At 28.9% G+C, this 22552-nt stretch overlaps 2 protein-coding genes across 2 annotated transcripts; one reads left to right on the forward strand and one right to left on the reverse strand.

Moving 5' to 3' along the window:
• Positions 1-12825: 12825 nt before the first annotated feature.
• Positions 12826-17029, forward strand: LOC111612819 (patched domain-containing protein 3-like). Its single transcript, XM_023354075.1, has 4 exons — positions 12826-14106; positions 14198-14515; positions 15764-16758; positions 16874-17029. Exons 1-4 carry the CDS (start codon positions 13110-13112, stop codon positions 16922-16924), a joined length of 2361 nt encoding a protein of 786 aa, XP_023209843.1. The 5' UTR covers positions 12826-13109; the 3' UTR covers positions 16925-17029.
• A 1107-nt stretch (positions 17030-18136) lies between these two features.
• Positions 18137-21748, reverse strand: LOC111612821 (patched domain-containing protein 3-like). The gene is made up of 4 exons (XM_023354079.1): positions 21697-21748; positions 20336-21337; positions 19888-20202; positions 18137-19785 (listed from the first exon to the last, which is right to left on the reverse strand). The coding sequence occupies exons 2-4, from the start codon at positions 21318-21320 to the stop codon at positions 18395-18397; spliced, it is 2691 nt and encodes an 896-aa protein (XP_023209847.1). The 5' UTR covers positions 21321-21337; positions 21697-21748; the 3' UTR covers positions 18137-18394.
• Between the last annotated feature and the right edge of the window lie 804 nt (positions 21749-22552).

The raw sequence follows: 22552 nt of genomic DNA on the forward strand, positions 1-22552 counted from the left end.
TTTGTTAATCTTTTGCATTATTTTTTTTTTGTCAAAATATCTCGTCCTACAAAATATGCTTTCAAAACATCATTTGTCCCAATCTGTACTTTCAAATCGACCTTTAAACAAACTAATTTATTTAATTATTCTGTAATATTGCATAAGAAAATGAAAAATATTATGAAAATAAACGCTTATCTGTCTCAGGAAATAAAATATAAAATATTTCTGTATTCAATAGAATTAAGACAAAATAATACGGTTTATTTCCAAAGACATTGAAAAATGGTGAAAAGACATTTTGAAAATAAACACTTCAATTCGAAAATACATCTGTTTGTATTTTGTAAACCATTTGTCTATACATAAGGTTCAGTTTTTTATATAGTTTTAACACGCTACAAACGATGCATCACGATAAACTGAACTAAAAATGTATATAAATTTTTAAAATTACGTTTTAAAATGTTAAAATAATTTCGTTAACTTATAATGAAATGAAATAATAACCCTTTTGTACGAGCTGTATTCTGAATCAATAAACTTATTGATTAATTGATTGTTTGAAAATTTATTACTCTTATTATTGAAGAAAATCTGTTGAACTAGACGTGCAATGAATAAAAGTTGAAGATTGCTTAGACAGTTTTTAACAAATAGAGATTTTTAGATTTTTTAAAATATAATATTGAAATTCACGCAAAGTACAAAAGTTAACATATTAATAAATATTAAATGAAATAGTATATTCGGAAATAAAAAGAATGATTTGAAAATAAGTTGTCTATCTTTGATTATATCCTTAATTATTTGTGCCCCAATGGAGGCACGAATAATTTAGACATCGGTTACGTTTCATCGACTTCAGAATAATAAATATAGATTACATTCAAAACTAGTCTAGTTTCATCAAAAGGGTCTTTTGTCAAAATATAGATCAAGTTCATTGAAACTCACAATATATTTCAGTGTTAGCGGTTCCAACGAACTATAAAGCAGCTATATAAGTTTAAAATGGTGGATGCAAATAGAACAAGTTTACATTGACAATAAATTATATCTTACGTGTTAATAATGTGAATATATGTTGTTCGAATTATTAAAAAAAAAAAAAAGTAAAAATATGATGGATGCAAATTAAGCGATATTAATCAGATCGCAAGAAATGAATTCCGTTAATGTTATTCTTATTGGATCTTGTTTGCAACTACGAAGTTTAAATACTCAGAAAAGGAAATAATCGACCAATTAAAAACAAAACTAATCTTAATAAAATCTTAAAAGCTACAAACTGCATGTTTCGTAGTTTTTAATGGTCTCTAAGAAGCACAAGTTCTATAGCACACAACCTAACTGTATCTCCAAACAAAATAAAGGGTGGGAATTTCCTATATTTTTAACAGCTAGCCAGTCAGCAATGGAAGATTTACTAAAGCGGGAAATGTCAATAAATTACATCTTACATGAATACAAGGTTTTTCCCACACAAAAGCTTAAAAATAGTGTTATGCAAGACTCGCTTCAATCCTTGCGTGTTGTAGATATTCCATGTTATATCAGACCAATCAGAGTTGTTGTACATGTTACATCTTGAATTTGAAATATCTTAATATCCAGCTAATTATCACCTATGAGTCTACGTTAGTGATTGATATTGCACACACGCAAACCCACACAGATCTAACTATATTGATATAAAAATATAAATGTCCGGCAACTTTCAAACTAAATATTTAACGAAATCAATTTTTTCTCACGTAATATATCTAAAATTTCTTTAAAAATTACAGTTAATTTTACAATGAGATTTGATTTGCAATAGGTCACGTTTCTTGGAGATATTTGCATAGATTAATGCCAATTATGATAACTAAACATGCACTAAAAATATTCGGAATGAATTATGTTAACGGGAAAATATTCAACATCAAGCCGTGCATACGGGAGGGGTTTTGGGACGTAACTCTTCTATTTGGAATGAATTTTTAAAAATTAAATAAAATTAAACAGTATATTGTCTATTCTATAACATACATTTATTTTACGTTCAATGCCTTCTCAGTTAACTGTATTTTGTTACTTTATACACAGTAAACTTACCTATATTACCTATACATTATCTATAGGGGAGACCGGGGCAACTTCGGCATGCGGGGCAAGTTTGTCAAGCGCTTTTTTTAAAAAACAAATTAAAAGGAGACTTTGGTTATAGGTTAGGCAGTTGAGTTTTATTGGTGGCTTGTTGAGTGTAGTGTTTTTATTGTTCTCCAACAAGCGTAGTTGAATTATCAAGCAAATTTTCATTTTCGTTCAATTCCATATAATATTTTTTTTCCATTTATATTGAATTGGCAGGTTTTGTTATAATTCCATGATAACGAAAGTTACTTTTCCTGTTAGAAGGATGTAACTTCAACTTATTCACGTGGCCAGATCGTGGCTTGGCATTCTGTTCTCAGGGTTGTACTTAATGTTTCGAAATCATGACTAGCGGGGTAAGATCGGCAACATAAAGCCACATTAGAAGCAAAGGATAAAAATCAAACAGATGATAAATGAAAACATGTTTGCATTTGTTATTCATGTATATATGTCTTTGAACTTGCATTTCGTTGTAATAATATTAAATGGGTGTTGGATTTGTATTTCTTTGTTTTAATAGTGAATTCCAACTTATACATTGTTAATAACATAATTTTATATACGTGCCTATCTTGCCCCATTACTGTTGCCCCTATACCAGGGGCAACTTTAATAAAAATAATTAAAATAATTACAACTTTACAAAAAGAGAGAAGTTGCCGATCTTGCCCCTATACCCGGGGCAACTTCGTCAATTTCTCTCTTCTTGTAAAGTTGTAATTATTTTAATTATTTTTATTTCCAAACTGATTTTAACCAGTTCTATAGTAAGGTAACATTCCAATAGACAATATGCAAAGCTTTTTTTTCAGTTTACAGCAGTATTTATTACACAAAATTTAAGTAAAGCTTAACATGCCGATCTTGCCCCGGTCTCCCCTATATATATATTGTTTTTACGATTTTATTTACGATTTATTTATTTTTGCTCAGGAACATCGTATTCATGAAGCCTGCATTTTATCGCGTGTGTGTGTTTTGTAGAATTTTTATTTTGTTGTTATTTTAGGCAAAAATATATAAATTAATTTAAAATATAAATTTACTTTTACTTCTTTTATGAGTTTATACAAATTAGCCTGGAATAATCGAAAAAAATTTAATATTGTCGGCTAGTTTAGTAGCCTATATTTAATAGAGTATGCCACGTTACAATTGTATCGATTTCTGAATCGATACAATTCTAATAAACCAGATAACAAATACATAAATTTTTTGTTTTTTTTTTTTCTTTTCTATTGTTACTTTATTTATCATAGTTATTAACTGTATACCTGAATATGTGGGTAGCAAAAAATAATAAATTTGTGTATTTCATGATTTTTTTCGGTAGCGGATCGATGGAAAAATCTCAGAAGGACGATTTTTAAATTCGTGTACTAAAATAAACAATACATAAAAGTTTTATTGCTTTAATAATTACTTAAAATAAACTACACAAACTTGCAACATAAAATGTAAACAAAATCAAAAATAAATTAGAGAAAAATACTTTTAAAAAATAGTGAATAGTGTGTTAGCAATAAAAAATCTCAGAAGGGTGATCGCTCTTATCGTTGCTCTGTGCATTCGTCCCTGGATTCTATCGATCTACGCACACGAAAATATCATTTGCATGCACATAAATCGATGATTGAACTGGAACGAAACTGAAACTGAAAACTTTTAAAATCTTTTAATTCATTCTTCGATGAAAATTAGGAAAAGAAGGAAAATTAAAAATTATTTATTCTCACCTCCTATTTCCTCCTTCCACTTTTCCTTTTTCATCGAAAGATTGAAGGTAGGATTTCTATATATTATATTAAATATTCTTCTATTATTTAATTGTAATTATAATGTTTTATTATTTATACATTTAAAATCTTTAAATAACCCTAAACTATTCAATACCATAACTGTTCGATTTTATATATTAAGTAATTGTTAAAAATTAGTTTTCGTTATAAAAAATTATATTTAAATATTAAAAAAATAAAATATGGAAATTTATCAAGATGATAAAAGAATTCACACTATTAATAACAGTTACCCATTCATTTCTAATAATTAAATACATTTTTAAAAGAAATTGTAGCCTATAGGGGAGACCGGGGCAAGATCGACATGTTAAGCTTTACTTAAATTTTGTGTAATATATACTGCTGTAAACTGAAAAAAAAGCTTTGCATATTGTCTATTGGAATGTTACCTTACTATAGAAATGGTTAAAATCAGTTTGGAAATAAAAATAATTAAAATAATAACAACTTTACAAGAAGAGAGGAATTGACGAAGTTGCCCCGGGTATAGGGGCAAGATCGGCAACTTCTCTCTTTTTGTAAAGTTGTAATTATTTTAATTATTTTTATTAAAGTTGCCCCTGGTATAGGGGCAACAGTAATGGGGCAAGATAGGCACGTATATAAAATTATGTTATTAACAATGTATAAGTTGGAATTCACTATTAAAACAAAGAAATACAAATCCAACACCCATTTAATATTATTACAACGAAATGCAAGTTCAAAGACATATATACATGAATAACAAATGCAAACATGTTTTCATTTATCATCTGTTTGATTTTTATCCTTTGCTTCTAATGTGGCTTTATGTTGCCGATCTTACCCCGCTAGTCATGATTTCGAAACATTAAGTACAACCCTGAGAACAGAATGCCAAGCCACGATCTGGCCACGTGAATAAGTTGAAGTTACATCCTTCTAACAGGAAAAGTAACTTTCGTTATCATGGAATTATAACAAAACCTGCCAATTCAATATAAATGGAAAAAAAATATTATATGGAATTGAACGAAAATGAAAATTTGCTTGATAATTCAACTACGCTTGTTGGAGAACAATAAAAACACTACACTCAACAAGCCACCAATAAAACTCAACTGCTTAACCTATAACCAAAGTCTCCTTTTAATTTGTTTTTAAAAAAAAGCGCTTGACAAACTTGCCCCGCATGCCGAAGTTGCCCCGGTCTCCCCTATATAATGTTTGGCCATAACAAATGTCATAATAGCGTGAATAATACGCTATTACGACATTTGTTATTGCCAAATTGATAATATTCTTGAATTTCCTACGGCAAAATTTGTCTGGAAACATAAATCAACCGATAATATTATTTGAACTAAAAATTTTAGACTCGAATAACCTAGTCGATTTGAAATGCTTCACCTGCAAGATAAATTGATAGTAACTACCGTGACTTAACGTTATTGACGCCATCCATTAAACTGCCGTATAAATAAACTTCCGCAAAAAAGAATTATTTAAACACGTAAAGAACCACCAGCTTGTAAAATATATATAATTTGCACATTTCCGAACAATAAACACAATTTGAATTGAATAGGTTTCGATGTAAATTATTTTTATCGTTTCAGAAAAATTTTATAAAATCTTTTAACTTCTTATATTGTTATTTGAGGGCATTAAATATTTGTAAATAATAAGATATTAGAATTCCAATTGAACAATATACTGTAAAAATATTTGAGATTGTATATAGGAGAATTCTCTAGTAAGTATTAAATCCATTCAATAAAGTTTGAGTAAGATTGAAATGGAATATTTTGTCAAACATGTCTGTCTATTTTAAAAAAACCATTTAAAAATAGGCTTTTATTGGTCATGTTTTAAGAGATTGGTGCAGGAGAAACGATGGAAGTGGCCCACTCCATCATATACTGTACGTCACTACGATTCATTTACAGATATACATTATACATCTGGTTATGTTTATCGGGTTTCAGGGTGAGATGGGGACACTACCATCATTAAAATGCATTGTCATCATACTTAGTTATGTCCTCAAAATTTCAGTCTTCTTTTTTAATTAGAACTGGACGAAATTCAAGTTTAAGATTTGAGGACAAGATACAGAGAGCGTTAAATAAAAATGTTTAAAAATCAAAATAGGTATATAGTATAAAATTGGTTAAAATGATTAATTTTTTTTATTATTATTAACTAAACTCTGAGCTCTTCTTTTTGTAATAATTATAGCACGTAAATCGGTCTTTTTATCGGTCATTTTAAAAATGAAGGTTTAAAAGTTATGTAACTTTATTTTTCAATTACTGTTTTAGAATATCTCATAATCAGTTTTAATCGAAAATCTTAAGAATATTTCATTCCTTTTTATTTTTATTCGTGGCAAATTACTTTCATAGCCTTGCAATTTTTTCCATTCGTATGTTCGTATAGACATATGCAGATCCTCAAAATCTCAAATTGATGCGATAAAGTTTTCGTAAAATATTAAGAATAGCAATGATAAAAATTGCGAATCTAATAGAAAAAATTCAATTAAAAATATTCCTCAAACAGAAATTTAGTAAATATAACAGCCTAAAAAATCATATTTTATACATTCAGCAGTTTTCAACTTTTTTCCTCTCAGCGAACTGTAAAACTTGAAACATTTTTCTAGCGCAATTCGTGTACAAACTTATAAATACTGTATATTTTAAATTATAACCACTGTATCTGTGTTCTATAATAACTGCTACCTTATACGCCTAACCTTATGGATTTTCAACAGAAAAGTACAGTATATAATTATACATTAAATTTTGATATCATTATATTTTTGTTAAGATTATAATTATATTTTTTAAAAAAGTTCAATGAAAAATGCATAAAAACATTTTTAAAGTTCAATAAAGTATATATATTTATGTATTCTAAAAAAGATGTCTTGCAGAAATCTCGTGCTTCTAGGAGTGCGTGCAGCCAGATTTAGAACCAGCGCTATAAGGAAATTTTCCGGATTACAAAATATCTAAGCGATATTATAACTTTTTCCATAGAAACTGGCGGTATCTATAATCTGAAAACACCAAAATTTGATTTATGTGGGAAAGAAACATACGAGTTTTTTGATCTGATAGGGATATGATTCGAGTTATTATTCCCGATAAGATCTGAATTTGATTTAGATATTCTGAGAAAATAAGATAAAGAAGTGAAATAATTTACACTGCAACAATTATTTTTTCATTTTTACGATAAATAATGGACTATAACAATACACAGATAGCAATTTCTCTTTATATAAATATAAAGAAACTTGAAAAACTTAATTAAATTAAAGAAAAAATATATAACTTTTACTAGAAAAATGGACTTAAATTAATATTTTCAGCATATGTTTTATATCAATCAAAGAACTGGAATTATTTTTATGTATATGTTTTCATAACCCTTCATTATTTTAGTATTATATATTCTGTGTGAGCATCTATTACAGAGATTTTATAAATGATATGACATTAAAGGATATTTTTATTAGGGTAAAATATACCGAGAGATGATCGAATGTATCTTGATACGTCTGAATATTTTTTCAAAAATAATTTAGATACTGTATTGACTGTGAGTGAATATAAAAATATGTTTATTATTCCAGACACATAATAAAATTTATGTAAGTAACACATTTTAATACTGTATTTTGTGAATATGAATATTTATGTCAAAATAATGTTCGAGAATGAATGTATTTAGTGTAACAAAATCTTTTCTTAGTTATATAATCGAACTTCCAATAACGGCCATTTTTTTGCGTTTCCGTCAGTGGCCGTTATTCATAGGTTATTATTATTTTTTTATTTTTATAAATCGATTTATTTTAGTTCCTCGTTAAACAAATAAAATATATTTAATAAAAATTTCCAGCACAAATATTTGTTAATTTTTCGATAAAATATATTTACTTCCTAATAAGTAACTTTTTTTACTTTGTGATCTAAAAATATAAATAATAAATAAATGCTTTAATAATAACGGTATAAATTTTTTAAAATATATATTTAAATAAATTATATTTCAATGTAACTCGTTATGCTCTATAAAAATAAAAAATGGCGCTTAACACAAAGTACTTGACATTACAAGTAAATAATATAAAGAATGACACAGTTTCTAGTGAATATCTGTATAAATTTAATTCTTTTGCAAGTATTAAGAACTTGGTATTTTTATGAATTAAATATATGACTGAACTCTATATGTTGTGTTGGTTTATAATACTTAATAAATATATCCTCAGTATGTATTCGATGTTTTATAAGTATTTATTATGATAAAATAAGTATTAAACCTGTATAAAGATATAAACAAAACTTGTCAATAGTATAACTGCTGTATTAATTTAACAGCCTGATAATCCAGGTATTTTAAAAATTGCTGTTAATTATGGCTCTATATGCAAAGAATAAATAAGAAAAGAAATATTTTCAGATAATAAATAGAAAAATATTTATATACATTTTTATATATTCGAGTGACAATACAATAACTCTAAAATTTTTTCCGGATTTTATGCTTAATTAATAATTACATTGTAATGACTTTCAAGATTAAAAGAACATACCACGATATTCCTAATTAATAAGGAAGAGTAAGGGTATTTGCATTAACTTTATTATGCGAAATTGCGAATCATTTAATGTATGAATCAGCAATTTCTCAAAAGACCAGCGTGAACTACTGTCAATGGGAATAGCTACTACAGTAATTGCAAAATTCATTGTGTAATTTCTCAAAGATAACGATTTATTTATTTATTTATTTTTATTTCGATCAGCTCTTAACAGAATATATAAGCAAATACTGCCAAACTTTAATGTTTAAAAAATTAAAGTTTCAAATTATAACATTTCTTAGTCGCTATTTTTAACTTCTTACTTCATTAAATTTTCAATTTACGACTCGTAAATAAAAAATAACTTTTAAAACAAAATTTCGTAAGTTACGTGGGAAAATATCTAGTTAAATAATTGTTTAACACATATTTTCATTATAGAGTTATTAAATTAAGAGAGTTCGTTCAAGCAAAGAATTGAACTGGGATTGTCTTGAAGGAAGTAATGTTTTCTTTCCGTTATAACATAATGTATAACTTATAATAAGCTATATATTGTCTTTTGCAAAGTGATTTAACCAGTTAAGTCGTCACGTATAACTTAGAAGGAAGACATTTAAAAGTTTCTTAACTCAATAACTAACTTCAGCTAAACTTATCGAAAGTTTATTTCAGATAATTTTTATAGACATATAATTATAAACATTCCGCGGTTCGTTCCTTTGAAATTCGAAAAGCAAGTCATTTTTATTATATTTTTTCGTACGTGTTGAAGGGTTTGAATAAAAATACGTGCCGACGGACGTGTTGAACTGGTTCAACGTGATTTAGGTCAAAGGGTCTCGTAACTATGTAGTAGCACATATTTCCACGTGTTATCTTCTTTACGTTGGAATTTCGTCATCAAGTTACTATACACGATTTCATTCCGCTTGTCTTCTTAAGTAGTCAACTCTCAAATTAGAACTTAAATGATTAATGATCATCTTCGGCCAATCTGGGTATCTTTCATAAAAGTAGGCATTCGTCAATGATTAAATAAGTTTTATTACATTCTGTTATTGTCTGTCAATGGCTGTTTAAGGATGAGTGATTATATGATTTAAATTCAGCATTGTCCCGAGTGAAAAAACATTCTCTGCTTTCAAAACACGATATTATTTGTCGTGAGATTGTAGATTTTCGCCATTAATTACATGCATAAACACATACAACGAATTAATTCGTGTTAAAAGCAATTCATAAATTTTAATTTGTATTTTCGGGTATTATTTGAAGTTTTTTTTAGTGCTTATTAATTAAGCCGGAAGGAGTACATTGCGTACCCATATTGGGGAGTACTTCGATTGCTGTTTGTGAAAGTATATAGGCCTACCAAATTCCATTGAAGATAAAATATTTTCTCTTCTTGGTTATTATTCACGTCGTTAGTCTAGAAAATGTTTTAAAAAAATTCATCCTTTATGTATGGACTATAAAAATATCAGGGAAAACACGTTTCATGTAATATTGTTTATTCAATATTAATGCACGATTTTGGAGCAAGTTGAAGGAGGTTATTGCATTAACAATCAAAGTAACCGTGAATATTATAGCAAAAAAAAGTTTGTATAGTTATAATTTTTAAACATTTTTAAATTAAAGGCATTTCCAAAGTATGTATATTAATTTAGTTAATGAATATAAAATACGTATAATTATGTTTTACTTTGGAAAAAATAAAACTAATCACTGCTTTTCTAATTATAACACAAAACATAATTATTCTATTTCGAAAGTATTTACATAGTGTAAAAAAATAATCACAATATTAAGTATACGTTTAAACATAATTATAACAATTTTTGGTTTTTACGTGCTCACAATTAAATTTGCCATAGGATATTAAAACTGGGTTTAAAATTATTTTTCTTGCATTTCCGCATTTTAGAAGCGCATAAAGCAATTTTCCTCCTTTCACGTTTTAATAAATGTGGCACACGTTTCATATTTTGGGGGGATACTTTCTATTCGAGGAATTAAAATAGAAGCCGATTCTATTTTCAACTCTTTCCAATGATCCTGCGAAAAATTTTTAACATAAATAATTATATACATTTTAGAATTTATTAATAAATGTTATTGATTTGCTTTTAATTTATTATAAATATCTCTTCCGTATATTAAATAAGTTTAGAAAAGTAAAAAAAAAATTAATTATTATTAAAATTATTTTAAAATTACTTTTTTTAAGTAACTTTTAACTGAATTGTTTTTATTTACAGAGATTGATGAAGTTGTGCAGCGTACTGTGAACATCTAATTATTTATTTTGTAAAAAAGTTCTTCCCATCAAACATATTAATAATGTCTCTTAATATATGTCTATTAATATTTGATGCTGGAATATTGAATATTCAGGAATATTCTGCTTTTCGGGAAATTTTTAAAATAGGTTATAGACCACAACGTCAAGTTTCTGTTATTGAAACTTCGAAAAATGAATAAAAATTGTTTCCCATTTTTTATTTCTGCTGAGATTTATTTATTCTTTTTTTTACTAAATCGATCTGTTTACAGTAAGATAAATTCCTATTTAATGTTATAAAAAAGTTCATTGATAATTAACCGCTTATCATGGCATAACAATGGAAAATTTTATTTCATTTTTAAGTTATTATTTAAAATTATAAAATATCAAGTGATTAGAGAATGTTTTTAAATTTATGCAAATTTCATTTAAAAAAAAAATACATTAATTGTAATTAATTGCATGCCCCATTGCATCTGGGTTTTTGTTTCGATTTTAAAATCCGCCTTATAATCTTCATTATTTTAATACTCACAAAACTCTAAGAAAACTAAAAAAAGGGGGATCAAAGTTGAAATCGATTCCAACTATGAAATTAATTATCAATTTCCAAGTTGGATTTGACGATGATAAATTTATTTACCAGCTTGAAAAGTTTATTAAAGTGAAAATATGATTATTGAAGTATTGTAGAATATATCAAAAACGGAATTAATTTTTTATTATTTCTATATAACGATAAAAAAATCATTGAAGAATGAAATAGTATGTCAGAGAGACAGGAAAATCTCTCTTTCCCTCCTGGGTATATTCTAAATAAAGCCTTCTATAAAAATGAGGTCACATCAGATGCTGGACGTAACCTGTAGAGTGAGGATATGACTTTGGAAGTCTCAGACATTACGTAAGTTATATATATAATGCCTTTAACGAATTGTTTATAGAATAAACAATTATTCCAAATATTAACTTTATTTAGAATTAAGTTAATATTATAATAATTAATTCGTTACATGATAGAAAATATTCTTATTTCTTATTTTAAATTTATCAGATTTGTAATAAAAAATATTTCGTTTCTTCTAAAAATTTGTATTATATTACATGTTTATAATTATTCATTTTAACCTAAAAAAAATCCCGTACTTGAGTGAAATTTGTATTATTATATAAGACTATCGAAGCCTTAATAATATAAATTTAGTAACATTTTATTTTTGTCCTTGTCTATTTGAAGGTGACAAGGAAATATTCAACCCTAAATGAAGTTTGTTCACTCTTTACTTATCTGATGAGGTCTACAATAATTTATATAATTTTTTAATCAATCCTGTTATTCAATTCATTAAATGAACGATAAGAATTTCATTTTAAGTTTATTATAAAGAAAAATAATTAATGTAAGTTTTGAATTCATTTAGCGGCGGTTCTAAATTGATTAATTGCAAAATTGTTTTAAGAACACGTGTAAAATCTGTTTTTCATGTTCCACTTTGTTTCTGGTTTTCGAACGGTTAAGAAAATACTCGGCTATTCTTCTGAATGAGGTTTCGAGGGACTCGAAAGATAAAGGAAATAATGCGTTTTTCATTTCCTTAAATGACTATAGATTTATATTATGTAATGAACGAAATTAAATTTATATGCCCTAATTTAAAACCTATAAAAGAATTAAGTTCTCTTCTGTCTGTTAGAGACTTTATGCCATAAAGAATTATTTTTCTTTTTAACAGATTCTGGGCGATTTCCTAGGACGTACGCACGAAATATTCCGATATATAAACTAGAATATCCTTTAAAAAAAGAATATCTTCTTATTTATTCTGAGAATTTGATGAATTTTCCCGGAAGAAGAAGTAAATTTGTATGGACGAGTATTTAAAATACGTTGACCTAATAAAGTTTATAGATAAAAACAGAAAAATCTGAAATATCTTTCCTAAACGGAGGAAATATGGACATAATGAAGTCTTGAGAGGAAGATTTAAATTTCAGTAAGTTCTGGTAAGTTCAATTATACATTATTTATAGGTAAAAAGAAACGTTATACGTTCAAAGTGGGACATAGACATTAACTTTGAAAATTCTTCTTTATGAAATCAGATAATATTTTTCTTCCAAATTAATTATATTTGCTAATTAGTGTGAGAATAAGATCTTAAGTTTTGCTTCACGCTGCTATATTTCTTTTATCTTAATTGTTATTATCAATAAGGCCAACTCCGCATAAAATTTTACGTGCAAAAATTGGAAAATCTTACATTTGATTGTTTTGTTTATTTTTTTCAGGTGAAATTTAGGTGCGCAGATTTTTGGTTAGAAGTAAATAATGAAGTATAATTACATCCAAAGACTATTATCTCATTTGTATAGTCGTCTAGCATATCTGATAGCGTGTCATCCTATTTATTTTCTCTTAGTACCGATGCTTTTATCATTCGCGCTATCCTCAGGACTTACCAAGATAATCGTCTCTCGAGATACAAATTATTTGTTTGTTTCACAAAGTGGAAGATCTCAAATCGACAAGAAATTTATGAATACTTGGTATCCCCTTAATACTTCGTACAATTTCGATTTTAAAAGACTCAACGAAAAACCTAAGGCCGGTTATTTAATGATAAAACCTAGAGATGACGGCAGCATCTTTCGCGACCACGTGTTCGAAAAAATAATTATTTTAGACAAAATAGTGAAGAATATATCCATCGAATACGAAGGAAAAAGATATACGTACGAAGAATTGTGCGCAAGAAATGGAAAAGAATGTGTGGAAAATACCGTGATGAAATTGGTGCCATACGTTCATGGTATTGCCAGTGGTGAACATAGTGTCAAATATCCAGTTGATATGAATACAGTGACTTATTATCGCACTTACTACGCTGTTAATCTCGGTCAGGTGAAAACGGATAAGCAAAGGAATATTTTGGATGCAAAAGCCGTTAGACTGATGTATCCTTTAGACATTAGTAACAAATTTAAATACAAAATAGCCGTCGAGTGGGAAAGAATGTTCATAAAGTCGATGATAAACGTCACTTTTCCCGATATCACTATCGAAGTATTTGTTACTAGTTCTTTGGACGACGAATTGAAGAGGATTACCGAGTCAGTTTTAAAGTTGTGTCCTGTAGTTTTTGTAGTTATACTCATATATTCTATTCTTATAAATATGAGCTTCGATTGTGTCAGAAGTAAACCTTGGTTGGGGATTTCCGCCTGCATTTCCGCTTCTTTGGCTTTGATAGCATCTTTCGGATTTGTTAGTTATTGCGGAGTGAAGTACGCCGATATAAATATAGCTTTACCTTTTTTAATTTTGGGTAAGTAAATTTTAATTAGAAAAATTTTATTTATTGTATATTTTCAAATATGTATCGGTATTTGTAATATTTCAGTCGTTTAATTACGTAGGAATCGAAGTAGATGATGCGTACGTGTTGATAGCAGCGTGGAGGCGCACAAATCCAGAAGACGGCGTACAAAAAAGGCTAGAGAACGTGTACTCCGATGCTGCGGTGTCCATTACTATCACTTCTATCACCACCTTCTTGTCATTTTGCATTGGAATCACGACTCCGTACGCAGTTATCAAATTATTCTCATTCTATGCGGCTACTGCCGTGTTTTTTGCTTTTGTTTATCAAATTACTTTCTTCGGTGGATGCTTGGCTCTGAGCGGATTTAGAGAACAAAAAAATCTCCATCCTTTAACCTTTCACACGTTATCGGGTAGGTCTATAGATTATACAAATATTTTTCATTAGTTTTAATAATTTTATAGCTTAAGTATTTTATGACATGAAACATAAAGTTCATACAATGTATTTAACACTAAAATGTCTGGTTTAAACCTTTTAAACCAGACATTTTTCAGTCTTTCAATGCTGATTTACTATCTACTTTCCGTTCTTCATTCGGATTCCTTGCCCTCGTTTCTCAATACGTGCAATATAAAAAAGGATAAAGAATAATAAGAACCATATACCTACTTTTGACCCACCCTGTGCATAATTTTTAAATTTCTATTGAAATTTGTGTTAATTATATACTGCATAAATAAATATTTATATATTTATGAAATATTTATTTATAGGAAGAATTATTATATCAATAGAAAGTAAATATTAAATAACAAATTTAACAATGCGTAAATAGACAAACACTCTGATATATCTAATTTAATACAAGACGGATGTAATGTGACGAAAACAGACAGCTGAGTCTTACAAGTAGAGATGACTCATATATTGAAGTTATAATTTTTTTATTTTATTTAAAGGAAAAACAAGAAATAAGTAATTATTTTAGGAAAATACCTTGTGTTTTAATTATTCATATCTTAGGACCTAATTAGATTCATAATAATACATAAAACTGTATTCTAAGAAAACCAGTTTGTGTCAACAGCCTGTTAGGATATGTTACAGTTTATGAATGCAAAACAGAGCATTTATTTCTCCGATTTCCGAAAGAGCGATGACTTTCTTTAGCGATTTTAATTAAAATATTTTACCATTTTACCAGGTCAAGTTATTTAAATAAGTGAAAATATATTTAATAATATTTGTAAAAGTCATACTCTGTTAAGAAAAATATTACGTTAAACATCAAAATTCCTTTTGAAAAACGGTTTTATTTTGCTTCTTTGTTTATTGGTTTTTAAGACAATATTATAAAATAATTTTAAAATAATTTCCCTTTAAATATCTTACATATTTTCTAAGCGTAATTGGTAAAATACAGAATAAAAGTCCATAATTCTAAGCACCATTGTAAAATTTTTAGATTAGCATTTACTTTACGAAATTTATTTAAGTAATTGTTATGCATTAACCGAATTAGCAATGAGTAAAGTGATAAAGATATTTCATAGATTCGAATCTGAGACGGGTAAATGTTAAGTGTGACAAAAGTATAATGTTTGAACAAATATTTGTTGTATTTCTAGAGTTATTAATGTATTATTACTTATTTCAGAAAAGTCGAAACAAAACGAAGTGGCCATCATGAAGATTTTCAGAGACTATCTTGGCAACATTTTGGCGTTACAGAAAACTAAAATGATCGTTCTGGTAGTATTCGTAAGCAACTTGGTCGTTTCGGGATTGGGTTTAAGAACGTTAAAAGAAGGTATGGAATTCTCCGACATATTTTACTCAGACTCGGAAATCATAAAAGGATTTGGCTCCTACTACAAATACTTCACCCAATATCCTTTCGCAGTTAGTGTAGTTATCAACGACGTTTTGGATTACTCGGATCCAAAAGTTCAAAATCTAATCGACGAAATGATTTTCAATTTCACTTCCCATCCCAACGTAGCCAGTCAAGATCTAGTTATATCTTGGTTAAAGTATTACAAAATTATAGCCCAGTCTCCGATAGGAATGGTGACTCTTCGAGGTTATAACCTGTCGGAAAAAACAGATTTTTTGGATGGTTTAAACCGGATCTTCCTCAATTTCCAGCCGGCTAAAGTGTTCAGAGGAGATATTGTTTTTAACGAAGACAAAACTGAAATTGTTTCCAGTCGCTTTTTATTAGTCGCCAAGAATGTTAATAGTAGGACTGTAGAAAACAAACTTTTGGAAGATCTGAGAAAAATAGCCGACAGTTCACCCCTTCCCTTATTGGTTTATTCTTATCTTTTTCCGTTTTTCGAAGAAACGCTGCTGATACGATCCTTAACATTTCAGGTAGGATGGGTGACCGCTTTGCTTCTGGTTGGAATATTCTTCCTCTTCTTACCCAGTCTAAAATATTCGCTGTGTGTGGCAGTGGCTATCGTATCTTCTCTCTTTTGCACCGTTGGCTATATGTCTCTATGGGCCGTCAAGATCGACATGTTATCTACCATAGTGCTTATTGTGAGTGTAGGATTCTCCATTAATTACCCGGCGCATATCTCCTTCGCTTATATTGTAAATAAGAGCAAGTGTGGCGAAGAACGTCTTAAAGAATCTCTATACGGAGTAGGTTGGCCCATATTACAAGGGACCGTTTCGACAATCGTCGCAGTTGCTATATTATCTTACCAATATTCTTACGTTATCTTAACTTTCTTTAAAATAATTACCATTATTTCAGTACAGGTATGCTTCCATTCTATGTTCGTTCTACCAGTTACTTTATCGGTGAGCGACACGTTATCTACCGATTACTTCGCCGACAAGTTTACGAAGAAGAAAGAAATAAAAAATAATTATAAGGAAGAAGATATTGTAAAATTAACGCCATTAATTTAAATTAAATATAATACTTTTTGTATTGTATTCTCATTAATTATGTAGAATTTTAAATAATAAGTTCCTGTATTCGTGATAGTGTTTATCATAAATTAATTAAATCTTTTAATCAATTTTTTAAAAAATTCTTATTTTTTTATCCTCCGTAAACCGGATCAAATTAATTTTTTTTTTGTTATTGGAACGAGTTATCGAACGCAAGTGCACAATGACAACAGTTAGAACTATGTGTGTCAAGTTCAAAAACCTTCCTCGCAATATTATCCTAGATAAACCATGAGGTGACCTCTAGCACGAAAAAATATTCAAAATAAATAAAAAAAAATTCAAATTCTTCCCCTATTTCTTTAATTTTTAGTAGCACAAACTATAATTTAAATTTTCTAAAAATAAAATCTCAATAATATCTATTTAATACATTTGAAAAAAAAAATGTAAATACGAACAGATGCATTATTTAGTTTCGTATTACGTCATAACTACGCATCACGTAGAAAATAATAAATAATATAGTGACGTAGATCCAGACGTATTTCTTTCAATGTCCTTTCCGTGTCATATTTTTAATTTATTCTGTCAAACAAACATTAGGTAACGCGTATTACAATGAAGGGGAAAAAAAAAACATTATTTAATGCATTAAAATCTTAGAATATTTTATCTAAAAGATAATTAATCAGTTTATAAATTGTTCGTTCTTCTAACATTTATTTTATTTTATTTTTTATTAAATTCTCTATATCCAGACAATTTAGGCCATTTTTTAAATTTTATTTTAAGTTTTACTCTAGATTTTTTAAAATGACATAATCGTATTTAAAAACTAATCATCGATGTATACTTCGTTTACGAATTTAAAAAAATCACCTTTTTATTATTTAAATTATTATAAAAAGTTATTTTATAAATAATATCACTAATCAAATTAAAATAAAAGCAGCTTTTCACACTGTCTTTTCAATAAAATTACGATAATAATAAAAATGAATATTCAATTTATAAAGATTTTGAAATTTTTTTCAAGAAAAATCGATACGCAGATAATAAATAAACTGCCATTTTTAATTAAAAAATTTAATGTTTATTAACTAAATTAATTAAAATAACAAATACAATTACAAAGTGTGGTAAAACTGTTTTTAACCGTTATTTCATTACGAAAGCCATTAAAAATTCGTGGCCAGATTACCAATGCAAAGTCAAATTTATTCCCTCTCGACGTATTTTTCAAGATGGAGTGTCATAATCTAAATTTTCTCACTATACGCTCCCGAAATCGACGTTTTCGTCCAGTAATTAACTCAAATTCACATTATATTTCGTCTTGAAGTTATTTTTATGACATTAAATCGATTGCAAATAATCATAATAAGGTATTATTGACAAAAACCATGTCGTCGTTTTTATATCCTTTTATAAAAATGGATTTTAAACTAAACGATTTATCTTCGCTATCCACACACATTTGGACTTCTTCTTCCGGAGTATTTTTAATTTTAAAACTTACGCGACTTATGCGTCTGACGTCAGACACATCGGGCAAATGAGACAAACTATATTTCTCTATGACGCTCATAATAACGGGTATCACTAACAACGAATGAAACGCCGTACTTACGATTACTAAAAGTACTATTTTAAAACAAATGATTAGCATATAAGAGCTGCTGTAAAGTAAAACGGAAACCCCGATAACGGTCGATAACGATCCCTGAACAATGGGCATACCGACCGCATAAAGGGCGCTTTTCATCTTATCGTTGGAATTTCTATGTTTGGACATCCTAAATGCAAAGGTAGTGTGGGCCGGATAATTAATAGACAAACCGATGCCCAACAGTAATATAATCATAGACATTAAATCTAATTTCACTCCCCACAATGCCATGTAACCAACAGTTTCGATTAGAGTAGATATCACCGCGATAGATACGCATACGGCACACTTGACGTTTGGAATAAATAAAAAGAAAATGGCGGCTATGAGTATAACGGTGGCCCAACCCGTCTGAATAACAATAGAACGAATAAGCACAGACTGCTCGAAACCCGGAAAGAATATAGAGTGAACGATGAGCGGTAACGGGGAAGAATCCGCGATGTTCCAAACATCTTGCAAGAGCTTCTTCTCTTCAGAGATGTCGTTGACATTTTCACACAACAACAAAAAGCGCGTAGAAGTAATTTCCGTTAAGTTTTCGTTAAAATTGATGTCTTGTTTGAATTGTCTGGCTAAGGGAATATTCAAAAAGACTTCGTTCAAACTGTCGACGAACTCTCGTTTGTCCGATAAATCATAACCGTTCAATACGATTTTACTAAAAGGCGAGAGTTGGAAAAGATTAAAGAATTTTAACCAAGAAATTCTATTTTCCACTCCGCTTATAAAAGGATGATCTTCAAATTCTTCAAGAAGTTCGTTCACTTGTTGCTGTACTCCAAGATCGGCGAAATTCATTGTTTTATTAATGGCAACGTGCAATATGTAAGGGTAGCGAGTGAAATATTTGTAATAAATTTTTATCGCCAAAGCTAAATCCGAATCGGAAGAAAACGCATCGGCTAGCTCCATGCCTTCTCTCAAAAATTTAAATCCCCAAATTCCGAAACCTAGAACTGTGATGAAAACCGCAATAATAATAATTTTAACGCTATTGTACCTTAAAAGACCTCCGAGCTTATCTCTGAAAATAGTCATTATATAATCTTCTTCCACCGTCTCGAGCTCCTCGTCTTCCATAGAAATCCTTTTATCTACGATAACAGAAGAATAAATCAATTCAAATAGAAGTCATACATTACATCAAAAATTAGGAAAAGTTAAAGTATTATTGTTATGTAAATTACGCTACTCACCGACTTTAATACACAAAAGAGGGTGAAGATTGAGATGTTCTCGATAGCCACTCATTGCTATAACGGATCCGAAGAAAAAAATTAAATAGACGAAAGTAAAAAATATGCAGATTGCGGCGTAGGAACAGAATATCTGCATGGCTTTATAAGGACTGAGGACGCCGATACAAAATGCTAATAAATTAGTGATGGAAGTTATAGTCACAGAAACTGCCGCTTCGGAATAACACTCGGCCATTCTCTTCGATACTGACCATTCTGTTTTCGTTAACCTCCACGCTGCTATGAGTACGTACGCATCGTCTACCTCCATACCTGAATCAAATATATTCATTTTAAATAATTTTACATAAGGAATCTTATCTAATTTGACGTTTTGTATTAAAATTTTATAATTAATTTTAAAAATGAACAGCGAAACATAGAAAGTAAACAGAATTTTAATTACCTAATATTAAAAATGGCAAAGCTATGTTAATGTCGACGTAGGTCAAACCGCACAGCATGGCAAATCCAAATGCGGCCACAATTGCCAGTATTGCAGACACACAAGCAAATATTCCCAAGAGTGGTTTACTCCTAATCCAATCCGAACTCATACAACTTATAGAAGAAAATATCATAATGACCACGGCTACGATTCCCGTGAAAGGAAGCATATTTGACGAAAACTCTTCTAATTCTTTCTCCACGGAAGAAGGAACAAACACGTAAAGGACTAATTCGTCGGATATATTCTTTTTTAACTGTTCTAGAAGAGTGTTTTGCCAAGTTTCTGATATTAATTGTTTGTCGACGTCACCGTTGAGAACGTAAACCAGTCTCATGGCTCTGATATCTGTAATGATTCCGTTATCGTCGGTATTCACTCCGCCTAAATTTATTACAAAGGGCTGAAAGACAAAAGTGAAGGGGTCAAAGTTGATGGGATATTTAAGTTTTGAATTTTTTCCAGTTATTAACGGCTCTAATTCTTTTAACGTATTGCGAAGACATTGCCCTTCGTTAGTAGCGCAGATGTCTTCATATTTAAAGGTGCTGTGGTTCAGAGTTACTTCCATGTTACGAATTTGTTCGTCCAAAGTCAATATTCTGTAGAAAATATCTTTTTTGATCATATTTCCACCGTCCGAGGCCGTAAACATGACGTGTATCGAGTTTTCGGTAGAGATAGCTCTTATTATATCGAAATTGGATGAATAGTTCATAGGGAATAGTTTTTGAAGGTTTCTCATTTCGGTCATCGCTCTTCCGTGCTGGACCGAGTACAGAATAGTGGGATCGCGTTCTAACTTTATTCTCAAGAAACCAAAAGAAAGTATCGCTGTTATAATAATAGGAAATGCGAAAAAATAAGCAGGTTTCTGCGATATTTGACGGCCGAGACGATAATAAAAACTAGACAATATTCTTTGAATATAATTAAACTTCATGGCGACTTTAATATATCCTAAAATTGAAAATATTGAATAATAAATAACATAACTCGTTGGTAAAAATGTAATTACATTTGAGTACCATATGAAATTTAATGATTACTTTAATGCAATAAGTAAATTTTGTAATTTAATCAAAAATTTATATTGTAATAATAAATAAATAATTAAAAACTTCCCGTGTCTTTATAAAAAATAGTTTAAAATGAATATTTGATTAAGAAATTATATAACAAATGTACTATGATTTACCGTTTCGCATTAATAACTTCAAAATATTCTTATAATCTCTAACCTTAAAAACGCGTTTTCTTTCTTATTTATAACTAAAAATCAAAATACTTATTATAATTGAGTTATTTTTACAACTTACTTTTTCAAGCTTCTTGTAAACTTTAATTCTCTCACTCGGGCAGTATATATAAGAAATAAACAAAAGAAAATTTGTGACGTAGATCACTTGGATATAAATGGTTGGCTTAATTCCAAAGGAAAACATACCTATGACTTTTCTACGTTTCCTCCGAGGTTATTTATTATTTATATGCACGAAAGTTATCGGTAAATATAAAAAATTATTATTAACAATAAATTCATTAAATACTTTTAATTAACGCGCTTCAATATTAATAAGAATCATATTTTATTTTGAGCGAACAAAACTAAAAAGAAACGTTAAGGTAATTCTTAAGGAAACAATTAAAATTTCTATTCATCGACACCGTGACGTCACGTTTGAAATAAAGAAATACACAATAATAAATGTCAGCTCATTGAAGTTAACGCAAACTGACAGTTTGACAACATCAAATTGAAAATAACATTAGCAGGTTCGTGCGCAGACTTTATAAAAGGTTAAGATTTAAAAAATACATTGTAATGTAGTTGATTGATTTTTACATTATAGATAAATTAAGAAGCACGATACAGTAACGGGTACAATCAAAATAAATGTAAGTTATATATATTGTACTGTTTTATTATCTATACTAATATTATAAAGAGGTAATATTTGTATGTAAGTAAGTTTGGATGCAGCAGGTAATCTCCAAAACTACTCATCCGATTTCAAAAATTTTTTCACCAATATTTAGAATGGAACTTCAGGGTGGACATAGGCTGTATATTATTCCGTTAAACATGGGGGATGGACAGTTCTTTACGGTAAGCCTTACGGGGAAGGCTTACCGTAAAGAACTCTGCTTCTATTTATACTATTTTAGATGCGG

The sequence above is a fragment of the Centruroides sculpturatus genome, unplaced genomic scaffold, assembly GCF_000671375.1.
Source record: "Centruroides sculpturatus isolate CEXI.00-Female unplaced genomic scaffold, Cexi_2.0 scaffold1448, whole genome shotgun sequence".
Taxonomy (NCBI): domain Eukaryota; kingdom Metazoa; phylum Arthropoda; class Arachnida; order Scorpiones; family Buthidae; genus Centruroides; species Centruroides sculpturatus.

Excerpts from the sequence above, each read along its gene's own strand:
- LOC111612819 (XM_023354075.1), top strand. The coding sequence starts at position 13,110 with ATGAAGTATAATTACATCCAAAGACTATTATCTCATTTGTATAGTCGT. Across the intron at positions 14,107-14,197 it reads TTTACCTTTTTTAATTTTGG|GAATCGAAGTAGATGATGCG; the intron begins GTAAGTAAATTT and ends TTAATTACGTAG. Across the intron at positions 14,516-15,763 it reads AACCTTTCACACGTTATCGG|AAAAGTCGAAACAAAACGAA; the intron begins GTAGGTCTATAG and ends TACTTATTTCAG.
- LOC111612821 (XM_023354079.1), bottom strand. The coding sequence starts at position 21,320 with ATGAAGTTTAATTATATTCAAAGAATATTGTCTAGTTTTTATTATCGT. Across the intron at positions 20,203-20,335 it reads TTTGCCATTTTTAATATTAG|GTATGGAGGTAGACGATGCG; the intron begins GTAATTAAAATT and ends TATTTGATTCAG. Across the intron at positions 19,786-19,887 it reads TCTTTTGTGTATTAAAGTCG|ATAAAAGGATTTCTATGGAA; the intron begins GTGAGTAGCGTA and ends CTGTTATCGTAG.